The 15,895-nt window shown below is 42.5% G+C and overlaps 1 protein-coding gene across 1 annotated transcript; it reads left to right on the top strand.

Moving 5' to 3' along the window:
* Nucleotides 1-442: 442 nt before the first annotated feature.
* LOC127264800 (uncharacterized) lies at nt 443-1,582 on the top strand. Its single transcript, XM_051294344.1, has one exon. It carries the CDS (start codon nt 443-445, stop codon nt 1,580-1,582), a length of 1,140 nt encoding a protein of 379 aa, XP_051150301.1.
* Nucleotides 1,583-15,895: the final 14,313 nt, after the last annotated feature.

Consider the following 15,895-nt stretch of genomic DNA (forward strand, 5'->3'; position numbering starts at 1 on the left):
TGTACATACTTTCCGTAGTCTTCAAATTACTATACCGTTTGCTGATGCTTTGTCTCAAATGCCACATTACGCTAAGTTTATCAAGGATATAATCAATCGCAAGCGGGCATTTCCTGATGAAGTGGCAGTGGTGCAGCTGGAAAGTGTGTGCAGTGCCGTATTTAAGGAGGACCTCCCGAAGAAACTCAGCGATCCTGGGAGTTTTATCATTATTTGTACAATAGGAAATTTAGAGCCGATTAGGGCATTATGTGATTTAGGTGCAAGTATCAATCTTATGCCCTTCTTGTTTTTCTCTAAATTAGGGCTTTATGAGTTAGAAGCATGCAGAACTGTAATTCAGCTTGCCGATAAGTCAATAAGATTGCCTAAAGGAATCATTCGTGATGTACTCGTGCAAGTGAACAAATTTATTTTCCCTGCAGATTTCATTATTATGGAAATGAGCGAAGACCACGACATTCCAATCATATTAGGGAGACCTTTCCTAGCCACCGCTCAAGCTACAATAAATGTTGCTGAAGGAAAAATATCCTTGAGTTTTGGTGGTGATAAAGTCACATTTTCCATGAACTCAGCGCTACGTCAACCTCAGGAAGAAGATTGTGATTTTATTAATGAGTTAAATGAAATAATAAATTTTGAGAACCATATTACACTTGATAATCTGGAAGGAATTTCAGATAATGGATCGCTCGAACTGGAAGATAAAAAAGATTCAGCTGAGGCAAGCGACGATATTCAAGCGCCCACTGAGTCCATTGAACAAGCGACGAGGGAACCAGCGAGCGAGACCAACAATAAGGATGAGCTGAAGAAATTACCTGAGCACCTCAAATATATATTCCTTGGGCCGGAGGAGAGTTACCCGCTGATAATCTCCGCCTTACTATTGCCGGATCAAGAGGCTCAGCTCATCTCACTTCTCAAAAGAAATCAAGCGGCGTTTGCATGGAAAATCTCAGACATCAAGGGAATCAGCCCAGCGGTGTGTATGCACCATATAAGGCTGGAAGCTGATGCAAAGCCATGTAGACAGCCTCAGCGGCGTTTGAACGAGAATATGCAAGAAGTAGTCAAAAAAGAGGTGATCAAATTGTTCGATGCAGGAATCATATACCCTATCAGTGACAGCCAGTGGGTTAGCCCAACCCAGGTGGTTCCCAAGAAAGGAGGATTCATTGAACAGACAAGCGACGATGGGGAGGTCTTGATGACAAGACCTGTCACTGGATGGAGGGTTTGCATCGACTACAGAAAACTGAATTTAGCCACAAAGAAGGATCATTTCCCACTTCCCTTCCTTGATCAATGCCTTGAGAAGCTTTCAGGTCACGAATACTACTATTTCCTCGATGGCTATTCAGGCTATCATCAAATTCCCATCAAACCGGAGGACTGTGAGAAGACTACATTTACTTGTCCATATGGGACTCTCGCTTATAGGAGGATGCCGTTTGGACTTTGCAACGCTCCGGCCACCTTCCAGCGATGTATGTACCATATCTTCAGTGATCTCCTGGACTCCTGTATTGAAGTTTTTATGGATGATTTCTCGGTGTATGGCAAGACCTTTTCCTGATGCCTGAATAATCTGGAAAAAGTACTTCTCCGTTGCATAGAGACTGATCTCGTGCTGAACTGGGAGAAATGTCACCTTATGATGAATGAAGGAATTGTCTTGGGCCATAAGATCTCGTCTGCCGGTATAGAGGTAGATAGATCAAAAATTAGTGTAATCGAAAAAATTCCATCGCTCTCGAATGAGAAATGAGTGCGAAGCTTTCTGGGTCATGCGGGATTTTACCGTCGTTTTATCAGGGGTTTCAGTCAAATCACACAACCACTCACATCACTACTGTGCAAGGATACTCAATTCTACTGGTCAAGCGAGTGTGAGGAGGCTTTTCAAATACTGAAGGATAAGCTGACCTCTGCTCCTATAATTTCAGCACCAGTGTGGAGTGAGCCATTCGAGCTAATGACGGATGCGAGTGATTATGCCGTCGGCGCTGTACTAGGACAAAGGGTGGAGTCTAAACTTAACGTCATTTATTATGCAAGTAAAGCGTTGGACTCTGCTCAGAAGAATTACACTACCACGGAGAAAGAGCTGCTAGCTATTGTCTTCGCTTTTGAGAAATTCAGACAGTATCTTATCGGAAGCAAGACCATTGTTCACACTGACCATGCAACCATTAAATATTTGATGGAGAAAAAGGAGACAAAAGCCCGCTTGATTAGATGGGTTTTGTTGCTCCAGGAATTCGACATCGAAATCAAGGATAAGAAGGGAAAGGAAAATCATGTGGCGGATCACCTCAGTAGGTTGCGACAAGAGGAGGACAAATCTCCTGGGATCAATGAACAATTCCCAGATGAGAAGTTGTTTCTGGTGCAAGCGAAAGAGCCATGGTTCGCTGACCTGGCCAACTTTTTAACTACAGGACAGTTTCCCGCACACACTGTACAACGGGAAAAGAAGAGATTGCTCAGTTTGGCAAAGGATTATTTTTGGGATGAACCTTATTTGTTCAACATCGGCTCAGATGGGATAATCCGTCGCTGTGTAGCGGAGTCTGAGATCCCGCTGATCTTGAACGAATGTCATGGGTCCCATGTAGGAGGGCATTTCGCTGGCATGCGCACAACGGCCAAAGTTTTGCAGTCAGGCTTCTTTTGGCCTACCCTACAAAAAGATGCAGATGCCTTTGCCAAATCTTGTGACAAATGCCAAAGATTGGGGTCCATCTCGAAGAAAGATGAGATGCCCCAAACTGGAGTCTTGTTTGTGGACATATTTGATGTATGGGGGATAGATTTTATGGGTCCCTTTCCACCTTCTAATGGGAGACAATACATTCTGGTGGCGGTGGATTACGTGAGTAAATGGGTTGAAGCGCAAACGCTCACCACAACTGATGCTCAATCAGTGATCCGCTTCCTAAAATATACCATATTCCCAAGGTTTGGGGTCCCTAGAACGATAATAAGCGATGGAGGCACCCATTTTGTGAATAAGGCACTACAATCTAGCCTACAACAATATGGTGTTCGCCAGCATCTAACTACCCCCTATCATCCACAAGCGAGCGGTCAAGTGGAAGTTTCAAATAGAGAGATCAAACACATCCTCCAGACCACAGTAAATAAAAGTCGCAAGAATTGGGCAGAGAAATTGGATGATGCGCTGTGGGCCTATAGAACAGCCTTCAAGACTCCAATTGGAATGTCCCCTTATCGGCTTGTATATGGAAAAGCCTGCCACCTACCGCTGGAACTAGAGCATCGTGCGTACTGGGCTATCAAGTATCTCAATTTTGATCTTCTCCCAGCGCAGGAGAAGCGCGCTAAAAGATTGCTCGGTCTGACCGAGTTCCGATACCTTGCATATGAAAGCGCGAAGATCTATAAGGAAAGGATGAAATTCTATCATGACAAGAAGTTGAAAAAGAAAGAGTTTATGGTGGGATCCAAAGTTCTTTTATATGACACTAGGCTTCACTTATTCCCAGGGAAATTGAAGTCACGGTGGACTGGGCCGTATATTGTCAGACAAGTGCTGCCAAGTGGAGCCATAAGGATTAACAATGTGGAGACCCTCGGAGAAAAAGATTCCTTCTTGGTGAATGGAGCGAGGCTGAAACCGTATATTGAAGGGCCTGTGTTGCAGCAGGCCAATGCAGAGATTAATCTGATGGAGGTTCAGAAGCTCAAGCAATGATAGAATTTCGTAAAAAGAATCCAGAAGCCTAATCTTATATCCGCCAACTTACAGCTTTCTTTTATTGCTTTCCTAGTTAGAAATTATCGCTTTCATAGTTAAAAAATTTACAAACTTTCCTTTACCGCTTTCATAAAAAGATTTCATAATTTCATCGCTTTCATTAGAATAGGATTATCGCTTTATAGGAATAGTTTAATGTTAGCATTTTAACTTCTAATCTAAGCCTGACCCAAGTCAACCACCGCTTCGCTTATTTCACCCTGATATTCACTGGGGGAGCATTATCGCTCACTCAGCACCACCTTCATTATCGCTTCTTTGTCAGTTGCTTTACCCGCTCATCCGCCCTGAAATACCCTCCCCTATACCTTTATAAGTATTTACAGTGAACTTGGCATCGCTCTGCTTGCTCTCTAGAGAGTCATAAGAAAATCTATAAATACCCCAGTCCACAATCATTTTTCCACTTTTGCCCTACAGTAACTTCCTCCCGAAGCTTTAGTAACCGCCACTCTCAAAGCGAAAATTTTTCAAAACCTCACCATTTCAACCAATAATAGCTTCATCTAAGGTAAGATCTAGGTTAACCTTAGTACATAAACTCTATTTTACGGTTGATTCTCGCCGATTTAACGTTTAGAAACACAGAATCGCAAATTATTTTCACGATATTTTACTATTCTTCATTTTTGCGAAAATGTTTATCTGTTTGATTTCTGTGAATCTAAGTCTGTTATATGCTAGATTTAGATACAATAACTGATATACTTGCTTTCTACGGATGAATTTTACTTTAATCTGTAGGTTAGGTCTTGTTTGTGATTTTCTCCCTTTTTCACAACGTAACGCTTACAGTAATGTTCTGTTTCGTTGTGAGGGGGAGGATTTAGGGTTAAAATCACCGGAACTGTGAATGTGATTGCCTATATATGGATGTTATTTACATTTAAAGACAATGAGGCAGGATCCATAGAGTTCGTATGATAAACAATAATTCTGGAAACCCTAGGTTCAGGACAGGCTTAGCAAAATAGATCCAGCAAAGCAAGAAACGTTGAAGAAGGAGTTTGAGAAAGTTGAGGAGAGGATCGAACAAAGAGTCCAAAGGATCAAATCCACGGACGGACGTAAGGTGGTGACAACAACCTCAGGGGCAGAATTAGTAGAACCAGTGCCACCTCAGGCATACTACAAGAGGAGGAGACTGTTGGAGTTAACAGAAGACTGGGGGAAGCTCAGGCAGCTGAAGTCACTGCCATTCCGAAAATTCATCCCAGAGTTCCCGGAGGAATACCTCAGTTTCGAATACACTGAGGAAACAGAGCAGAGGTATCCGGTGAGCGACTGGTGGCTGGAATTAGAAGAATCGGAATACGAGTAGCTGAAGGAGTACCAGCTGAAGGAGCTCAAAGACAAATTTGCCTGCCTAGAAGCACCGCCAAAGAAAATGAAGGCATTCCGGAGCAATATCTCCAAGAAGAATGCTGCCGACGCTGCAAAGGACGTGTTAAGATCGAAGCAGTATGACAAGCTGCACTTTTCCAACATTGACACAGCGGCGGCGTACGAGCGGATGAAGGCGATGGGGATCCTCTACGAGAGAGGATTTGACCCCGAAAAGATCACAGGCCCGCTCTCTGACTGGCTGGAGGAGCGGGGCCTGTCTTGGTTGATCAGAAACCCCAATGAACCAGTGGATGTATCACTGGTGAGGGAGTTTTACGCTAATCTGAACCAGGCTGAGAGTCTAAAGCATGTCTACATTCGGGGAAAATGGGTAGACTGCTCAGCCAGGAAGATCAACCGACTCTTGGGATGGGAACACCACTACCCCGCCCAGGAGATGCAAGATAAGTTGAAGGCAACGGAGGTCTGCATTTCACTTGAACTGCAGTCGCTATACAGGACCTTCGCCACCACCCCTCCATATGAGAAAAGGAACCCGAAGTTCGGGTCGGTGGACGAAGAGAAAAAGGAATGGGTGAAGTGGTCGTTGAGCAGAATAATGATCACTGCTCACACCACCGACAGTCGTCCTGACTACCTCGTTGCCCTTTGCTCAATTTTGGAGGAATCGAACGATGTGTATTTAGGCGCGATCATCGGCTTAGATATCTGGGATCGAAGAAGTGGAGACAGAACATTGGGTCACGGGACCCTGATCACAGAAATTTGCCGTTGCGCGGGTGTCGATTTGCCCACTCTAGCCCTAGAGCTCCAAATGAAGCCGCTGTTCCCAGCGGCCTTCCACAAAAATTGGTTGGAGTCCAAGGGGTTCACTCTCATCCCCAAACAGAAAAAGAGGAAAGCACAAGCGGCAGCGCCCCCTCCACCAAAAAGAGAGATGAGATATGTGAAGGGGGGAAATCATAAGAGAAGATGTGACACCCCATACCGAGCCCGACTCTGAGAGAACAGTTTCCAATGAAGCTCCCAGCGATGAGGAAGAGGAAGCCCTCCGCTTCGCTCGGGAGATTGAGGAAAATCTATTTGGGGCTGAAGCAACCAGGAGCAATAAAGAAGGAAAGGCGCCGCGAGCGGCCGCTGGCGAAAAGAGGTCAAAGAAGCAAGAAGACCATGCTCCACCGCCTGTCAAGAAGCCGAGGGTAAAAGAAGCATTGCGAAAAAATCCAACGCCCCCTCGGCGAGCGACGGGGCAGGAGAAAGGGAAGGGGAAAGCGGTGGATGTAGAGTCAAGCGAGGACACGATTCCCCTCTCCAGGCTACAGAAGGGGATCGTCATCAGAGAACCCACCGCCCAACCCGAGAGACCTTCGCCGGCACGGCCAGCAATAGAGGAGGTGTCACCAAGGCTGCCAAGCCCATCTAGCGATGAACCTGTTCCCTTCGACCAACAGGGGGCAGGCGAGCCAACTACTGTTGGAACAGGCAAGGAAACCACACCCGTTAACCAGCCGGGAACGGTGGAGCCTACTGCTGCTGGAGCAGAGGAGGAGCGGGAGACTATACTGACCGAAGAAACTATTGGTGGGATTGATGTCACCGTTGAGTCATACAAAGAATATCCCGCCGAGGTCCCCGCTGCCACAACCGCTGAAGCTGCCAATGAAGCCGAGGAGGTGGAGGCAGTGATTTTAAATCTTCCTATCTTGCAGGTATCCCCGAGCAGCCCAGGAACACCTACCATGATCGGGACACCCGCCGAAATTCTGACTCCTGCCTCAACCAAATCTGATAAAACACTTATAGAGGAGGAGGAGGAGGAACAGGACAGGAAGTTTCAAGAACAGAAAGCTCAGCTGCTTGTCGCAGTACAACGAATCGAACGAATGCAGCAGCTCGAGCGAGAAAGAAAAAGGAAAATGAAAGTGCTGGTCAAGCTGCTAAAATACTGGAAACCGCTGACTCAACCCCAGCTGCGATTCAGAAGGTATTTACAACAGAAGAAAGCAGAGCAGCTGGAGTACGAAGCAGCGAGGCAGCTAGTATTCCTCAGGGATGTCTCCCCTGAGCCAGCACCCGATCCCCAAAAAGAGGAAGAGCCAGTGGAAATCAGTTCAGCTGAGAGCGAGCGACAATTACCAGAAGCGGCGGGTGCTGGACCATCAGCTCCCCGCTCATCACTGGAAAATATTAAAAGAAGATTGGATGAACTCGACTCAGCCATTCTCACCCAATACATGATGACTCAGACATTAATAGACACATATGCTAGGAGTCTGGGTGCTGAACTGACTGCTGGAAAGAAAGCGACCGCCGCACTAGAAGAGAGGGTGGAAGCGCTAGAGACTTTGGCTGCAAGCATGGGTACGACGCTGCAGGAAATTATGAAAGGTCTCGCAGCTCTTACCTAACAAAACGCCATCCTAATGGAACAACAGCTTGATACAGGCAGGAGTCTCCTTCGATTGGAAGACCTAGTGCGGCAGATATCACGCAACCTTCCTCAAGGGCGGGGACCAACAAGCGAAAAGAAGAAGTAAAGAAAGGTCCTCCCCCATATAAAAAAAATTGAGAATAGCAAGGGCTGTACACAACATCAATCAAGGAAACAACAATTTTTGGTAACTCGTGACAATTTTTCTTTATTGTATGCCTAACATAACCTGAAGTATGTGCTCTTATGTGAAATTCCTGTGATATTCTGCTTGGCTAACTTTGTGATATGTTCTAGAGTAGAGTTAGACAACCTAAGCACATCGGACTAAGTACTTGTCCTTCGAACTTCACCATAACTTGAACACTAGTGTTAGACTAAGTAACAGCGAAAGAGACCTGTGAAAAAAACTAGTGCCCCCTTCGTTTCAACTTTTCCATACTCAGTAAGGCAAATGACCAGGTCTTTCAACTTTGCTCATAAGGCATAACTTGAAAAGAGAAGTCCTTAAATTTGGTTTAAGATACGATGCAAGCGAAGCAGGGAGGACCTATCATTACAAAGGAACTAAAAAGGCCTAGGCGTGTGAGAACCTAATAAGATCATGAGCAGACACAATGTTTGTTTGAAACTCACGATTCAAAATATATATATATTCTCCGCGCCCTTTGGCTGAAGGTTTCCTTAATCAAAAAAAAAATCCCTGCTAAGCGAACTAAGTTGACAATACCCAGACAACTCCAATCTTGTTAAATCAAATGACATGCTGAATACTTGTGGTTCGCTTGTTCCTATCCGAGATTCACTCTACTCCCAATCATGGCATCATGTTATACGTTTTATTTGGAATAACATTATTCACAGGCTTGACATTTCTAAGACGATAACCACCGACTAAGGACTGTAGTTATGAGCATGAAGGTCAAGGCCTTTATAGCCCAATATGGGATCCAAGTACTTCATTCCTCTCCAGATTATCCTCAGACGGGCAGGCCGAGGCAACGAATAAAATCTTAATTTCCATTATCAAGAAGGCATCAGAGGACAATCCGAGGGGTTTTCATGACACTCTGGAAGAGGCTTTATGGGCATATTGGAACACCAAATCCTCCGTGACTGCAATACCCCTTATAAAATGACTTACGGTCATGATGCCGTGCTTCCATTGAAAATTACAGTGCTTGTCCTCCGAATTTTGAAGGTGAACCACCTTCCGATGGGAGAGCAGGACCAAGCCCTGCTCCAAGAGCTCGATACTCTTCCCGAGAGAGGTTGCAGACCCTTGAATCTCATTTGACTTCAAAAAAAGAAAGCCAAATCGACCTTCCAGAAGCGTGTGAGGTCCCAAAACTTTCAAGAATGAGACATGGTTTGGAAAGGCATCCTTCCGGAAGGTCCAAAAGATGCGAAGTTTGAGAAATGGTCCCCTATGTACCAAATGGGAAGGGCCATTCACAGTATCGGCCAAGTCGCCTAATGGCACATCTAGGGTGATGTAACCCGAAGGAGAGGAACTGAAAACATTTATCAATGGAAAATATATTAAAAAGATTTTATCCTTCCTTTTGGGAACTGGAAGAAGAGGAACCTGTTTGATCAGAGATTGTGAAATTATGGATCTTTCGAGGACAATCAAGACGTAAAAGCAGACTATGAGAACATAGACAAACCGATCATCAATAAAACAAAACATGTGCCATACTGTTCAGTACCCATGAAGGCAGTTCATCCCATGCACTTGCAGATTAACACAAAAGGAACAAAAAAACAAGTCAAAACAAGTCACGCGCAAGGAAAACTACAACAAGATGATATATTAATCGACATGAAGGTCATCTTAAGCCTAAATCATGGCTAACATTTATATTCACAAGCCCGACATTGGCAACAGATACACCCTCGGCTGATGATACAGACACTGTATCTATGGTTCCCAATTCCCTAATGGTAATGACCGATATCAGAACATAGACAAACCGATCATCAATAGGCCTTTCGGCTACTCGGGATGCGAAGAGGTCCACTGGGCTATCATTCTAGGCTAAGCCAGATGCAATTCTTCTAATCCTCTCTCGGTTTGCTAGAAATTCTTTTCGAAGACTATTTTTTGTCCGTGAAGCCCGGACAAGGGCTCATCCAAGGCCCGCGTCCAATCATATAGTTCCATTCTCCAGACAGCCTTGGCGGAAAGGCTCGTTGACACCTGATCCAATTTCAATGGAATATTATTCAATTGTTCTTAAATTCGGCACAATTCAGCCCACAGAGCGACCTCATCAGGAGGCTACATAGGTCATCTCGTTCTCAACTCGTTGTTTCTCATCTAAGAAGTTATGGGCACAAGTTGTTTTCTCCGCCTCTAGGACCGTCAGCTATTTGAGCTTGCCGTCATTTATGCTGCGGAGGCTCTGCAACACCTTCAGTCATTCGGAGGCTTCACCCAAACGATTAGCAAGATCCTCCTGCTGCCTTCTACGGTCCCAATGCAGAGGAGTAGATGCAACTATAGCCAAAACAAATACTTGCAAGGAGTCCAGAATCCCCGAATTCTCCGGTAGAGAGGATTGATAAGCAGTAAAAGGATCCTGATCTAGCCCAATGAAAACTGGAGGGGGAAGGATGTCCCCGGCTAGATATTGAGCGAAATACGCTTCCATGTCGGCAAGGATCATCCTTGGAATAGGACGGATAGCCTAGGATGCGGACATCTTTATACTGTTAGGTCCGGCTGGAGCCGGGTAATGAGTTTGGGCAGACTCGATCACCGCCTCCGGGGTTATCTCTTCGTGAGAGACCTTCACGGTTGTACCAATTAGAGCGGGTTGTGAAAGTAAACCAATAACATACACTAGCTAGTACTTGGAAGAAGACGGTGGAGAAACGAATCATTCCGTTGACTTGGCAGCAGGTTCAGAAATAGCCTCCGTCTGGAGGGTCTACATGACAACAAATATTATAATACATCACATGATCATAAGTTAAAGAGAAGGGAAAGAAAGTATACCTGAAGAGGAGATGGTGACAAAGGCGATTCTTTTACCGGGGCAAAAGCAGATAAAGGAGTAGCATTTTTTGGAGAAACCTGCACAATCATAAAGGAAATAAAAACCTGTCTCTTGAGTGAGAGTTCGTTCAGGCGTTACCTGAGGTGAAGGAGGCGACGGAGCTGCCGTTTAATAAACTGTTTGTGTCGCGACTTGGGCACGGTGGGCTTCGAGATCAACTTTCGGGAGCGCCGAACTGCGGAGAATGATACAGATCGAATACTCGACATAGAAGGTGTGCCTGCGATACAAGGAAAAATAATTACATAACTATACATCACCAAATCGCATGGTAAATGGAAAGATTACTTGTAACTGGGGGGGCGGGTAGCTCCTTTACTCCCTTGGAAATAGCATCGGGCGAATCCTCATCACTCAAATGCTCGTCTACTAGTTTAACCAATGATAGTTGTAAAGTGGTTAGGTTCATGTGGGTAAGGAAGTCTGCCCACCATCGGACAAAGGAAGGTAAGGTACTCGGGTCGAGAGGATAAGACGAATGCGGGAGACCTTCCAACTTATGAATGTAAGTGCACCAGGCATCAACAGTGGATGACCCTAAGTTTTGACCCCGGTTGAGAGAGGTCTGTAAAAGAAACCCGAACAAAGGGATTCCTTGAGCCAACCCGAATTGGCGGGTGCAATATTGGGGTTGGTAAACTTCTCCAAGTAACGGATTATATCGGGAACCCACTGCTAAGCCTCCAATCAAGACCCGGAAGGTCAAACACTTATTCCAACATACCGTGCAGAGGGCGTCGGCGTCTGTAGGAACATCAGTGCTGGGAACTGCAGGGTAGCTAGCTAGAGGAAAAAATTCACCTGGAGATCGATCGGTCTCATAGAGGAGGGAATATGTCACGGAATGGAGATTACCCTTGGAAGAAGGGTACAACATAAAGTGTGGGCCTAAAACTGTGAGTCGATCTAACGGAAGGTCAAGATGCGGACTAATTAAACCATGAAAGTGTAGCCGCGCCCATAGCTCGATGAACCATAAGGGATTGGCTGCCACTGGCTCACGGGAAGTCAAAACAGAGAGCTTCCCTAAAAACTCATTTATACCACTGTATAATAAACCCAAAACGTATGAAGCTAAATCTAGTTGAACATCGGAGATGATGGCGTTTAGTACCAGCTCGGCCTCTCAGATTAATCCCTTCGATGCACAACCAAGATCATCTTTACGTTATTGAATTTCCGCATTGTCAAACTTCTGCCCAAATCATCTAGCCCAACAAAAATGGTTTCGTGAAAGGCAGGTCCATTTATGATAACATTTTGATGGCTATAGAAATGATTCATAATCTTAACTTGAGGCATAGGCTATACAATATAGTTCTGAAACTGGACATGAGCAAGACTTATGATATAGTTGATTGGAATTTTCTCCGTACTATCCTTGAAAAATTAGGATTCAGCCTCAATGTGGTTAATCTGATTGATAACTGTTTCAATAATTGCTGGTTGTCAATGTTGATCAATGGAAAACTGGAAGGGTTCTTTAAATCCACCCGGGGTTCACGCCAAGGAAATCCAATATCCCTTGCCTTGTTTATTATTGTTGCGGAATTACTTTCCAAGAAATACAACAAGCTGTTCAATGAGGTGGCCTCAATGTATTATAATAAAAAAAAAAAGGAAGGTAAATTGACTCCCTTGGCTTATGCGGATGATATCATCATTTTCACGACATTCTGCCCCACTGGTATTAGCAAAATTGTGGATTTCTTTATTGAATATGATATTAGCACGGGCCAAATATTAACAAGGAGAAAAGTCTTATGATACTGCCCAAAAGTTGTCCTAATAATATCATACTGGATTTGAAATCTCACATTGCTTTCAACTGTGCTGACCTTTCTATTACATACCTGGGAGCTCATTTGTTTGTTGGGAATAAAAGGATCATGGAGGGAGACTTGAGCTTATTAAAAGTGTGCTTTCTTCAATGCCGATCTTTATGATCCAAATTCTTCACCCTCCTAAGAATATAATTCATGCTTTAGAGCAGCTCATCACCAAATATTTTTAGGACTCCTACAATAGAAGAAGATCGAGACGTTGGATTTCTTGGCTAAGTGTTTGTAAACCTAAAAATGAAGGTGGTCTTGGTTTGAGAAGATTGGAAGATGTGACTACAACCTTTGCTTATAGACTGTGGTGGAGACTGAGACAACAACCATCTCTTTGGGCTCAAATGATAAAACAAAAATATTAGAAGGGTTACTTCCCTGGTAACTGCCCGGTTAAAGATCATGACAACTCTTACTGGAAAAGATTGTGTTCTATCTGTATTGATGCTCAGTCTAAGATATTTTGGGTTCTTGGGGATGGCGCATGTTTCTTCTGGAATGATCATTGGTGCGGGGATAAACCTTTATCGGCTTTGATGGAAGGTCTACATCCTTATATTAAAGTGAGTAATTTCTGGCAGAATAGGCAATGGAATACTGCCCAGCTTGCTACTTTACTTCTGAACCATATTGTGGAAATGATCATTTCGGTGCCCATCTCTGCGGCTGCGAGTGATACCCTATCTGGAAGGATTCCATTACGGGTCGATTTTCTATTATGTCGGCTTGGAACAACATCTGGAATGTCAGTATTAGAAGTCTTCTCTTTAGAAAAATCTGGAATCCTCTCATCACCCTTACAATGTCCATTTTCATTATGTGCCTTCTTTTGTCCAAACTCTCTCTTTGATTTACTCTTAAAAAAATCGGTATATGTCTTGCGTCTAAGTGCAATGTTGTCGGGGGGTGGAGTTGGTGGAAAATCTTTTCATGATCGGGATGCAATATTCTAAGGTATGGAGGTACTTCTATACTACTTTTACCCTTTCTCCCTTCAATTCTACTTTCATACGACAACTTTTAGGGTGTGTTTGTTTGGGGGATTTGTCAATAAATCCATTAGTCATCGAATTTTTTCCCCCCAAAAATATCAAATCAAACATCTATTTTTTATTTTTTATATTATAATAAAAATCAATTTTACATTTAAAACATCACATCATACAACTATTCAAATTCAAAATTTTTACTATTCAAATCTCAACTCAAAATCCAAACCCCCAAATTAATTTATTGGATGGTTTCCTGCTCATGGTTGCATAATATGCACATTCGAATGATATTACCTATGCTTGTCCTTTGGTTTATTTGGACCAAAAGAAATGACCAAAACATTGTGCCACTAATTTTTTCTAATTATAGGATCATTTTGAAGATTAACTATATCTCAGGACTGCTTATTGTTGTGGAAAACTACAACGAGCACATTGGAAAGGTGATTATGCCGTTGCTGCCCGGATGGGATTGTTGTTTGTCACATAGGCCGAGAGACCTCCTCTTTTGGTCAAATGGCATAAACCAACTCTTGGGTCGTATAATATAACACAGATGGTGCGGCGCATGACAATTCAGGATTGGCTGGTACTGGAGGACTCCTCCGTGACCACACAGGATCAATGATTTTTGTATTCTAAGAACATTTCCACTACACAAACAACACACACGCAGAGCTTCATGTCATCCTTCGAGGACTGGAGTTGGCGACGGAGAGAAACCTTACTCCTGTTTAGTTGGAAACCGATTCTAAGGTGTGCATTAATCTTATCACAAATGTTGCTACACCTACCGGCAGATGAACCTTCCAACACACCCTCATCCGCATCAAATTAATGTTGTAATACATGGATTTTAAGATTACACATATCTTTTGAGAAGGTAATAGAGCCGCCTATTGGCTCGCGAATTAAGCCTGCACCCCAAACTCGACCAAAGTGTTCAAAGTGAAAGATACCCCTCGGTTTCTCAAAAGATTTGTTGTCGTTGAAAGTGGGCCTTCCAAACCTCCGGGCTCATCAGTCAAGCAATTAACAGTCTCTGCGATGACAGGTTTGAGGTGGGCTCTCCCTTGCTTCTTTGCCTTCAGATTGTGTTATGTCAATTCAGGAAGTTTATTTTTTATTACAACAGAGAGATTTTACACTATGGGTTTAAGTGGGCTAAATACTTTTTTTTTTTTTTTTTTTGCTGTGTATATGGTTAAGATTGTTAGGATTTGTGTAAAGGTCCAATTCTATTTTTTAGTTTGTAGGAATTTCTCAAAGTCCTTGTCTATAATTGTTAATGTAGTGGGTTTGGAGTTTAATTGCTTGGGCCCTTTTAGGATTATTAATATTTGTTGGGCCATTTTTGTTTTGGGCCATTGGATTGAACTTATTTGGGTTGGATTTAATTGGGCCCAAAATGATTTAGTTTGGGCTGACCTAAGGCTTTTGGGCCTTTTTGTTTTTTCAATTGGAGTTGTGGGCCCTCTTAGTTTATGTTATAAATTTTAATTTTCAAAAAAAAAAAAAAACGCCCAAATGCGGCTGCCACACCGGTTCTTTCCCCATCTTCTTTTTCCTCAAAATTTTCATTTTTTTCTCTTCTTATGCTATTTCCAACCCTCCACTTCATTTTTCAGTTACTACAGTAAAAATGCAGCTGATCTACAGTAATTTTACTTTAACCATAAACTTCAATTTTTACTCTAAAAAATATATTCCCTATATATTTCTTTTTTATATTATGTTATATAATTTTTCATATTTATAAATTACACTCCAACTTTAATTTATTTTTACATTATATCCATTCACATATAATTTATATTTTAGTTAAAAATTATATATATAAAAATTAATATTTATAATTAATAACTATTACAAATAAAATAATTTTAAATAAATAATTAAATGCTATCAAGACAAATATGATATAATAATTAAACAAAGATAACATAATATTATTATTTCATAACAATTTATTACAAAAACATACATTATTATTTTTCAAAAAAAATAAAATTATATATTACTTTCCAAAATTAAAATTATATCACTTTTAAAAAATAAAATTATACATTATTTTTCAAAAAAATAAAATTACATACAATTTTTTAAAATATAAAATTATATATCATCTACTAAAAAATTAAAATTACACAATACACCAAAACAATACCAAAAATATTAAAAACACCACAAAAACTGCACTCCAAAAATGGAATGGAGTACTTAAAAAATAGAGCAACACTGTGCAAAAATGGGGGGATTTTGGGGGTGGGTTGAAGCCCATCCCCCCTTTTTTGTATAACCCACTGCATTTTAACCCTACTCTTTCCCTCTCCCCAAATTCAAAAAAATTTCTTTCCCCTAAAATTTTTTCTTCTCCTCCCACTCCTCCTACTTCATCTTCTTTGCAAATCTTTCGCCTCCTTCTTCTCCGGCCACGG

The sequence above is a fragment of the Andrographis paniculata genome, unplaced genomic scaffold (genome assembly GCF_009805555.1).
Source record: "Andrographis paniculata isolate CXL003 unplaced genomic scaffold, ASM980555v1 Contig71END, whole genome shotgun sequence".
In the NCBI taxonomy this organism is placed as follows: Eukaryota; Viridiplantae; Streptophyta; class Magnoliopsida; order Lamiales; family Acanthaceae; genus Andrographis; species Andrographis paniculata.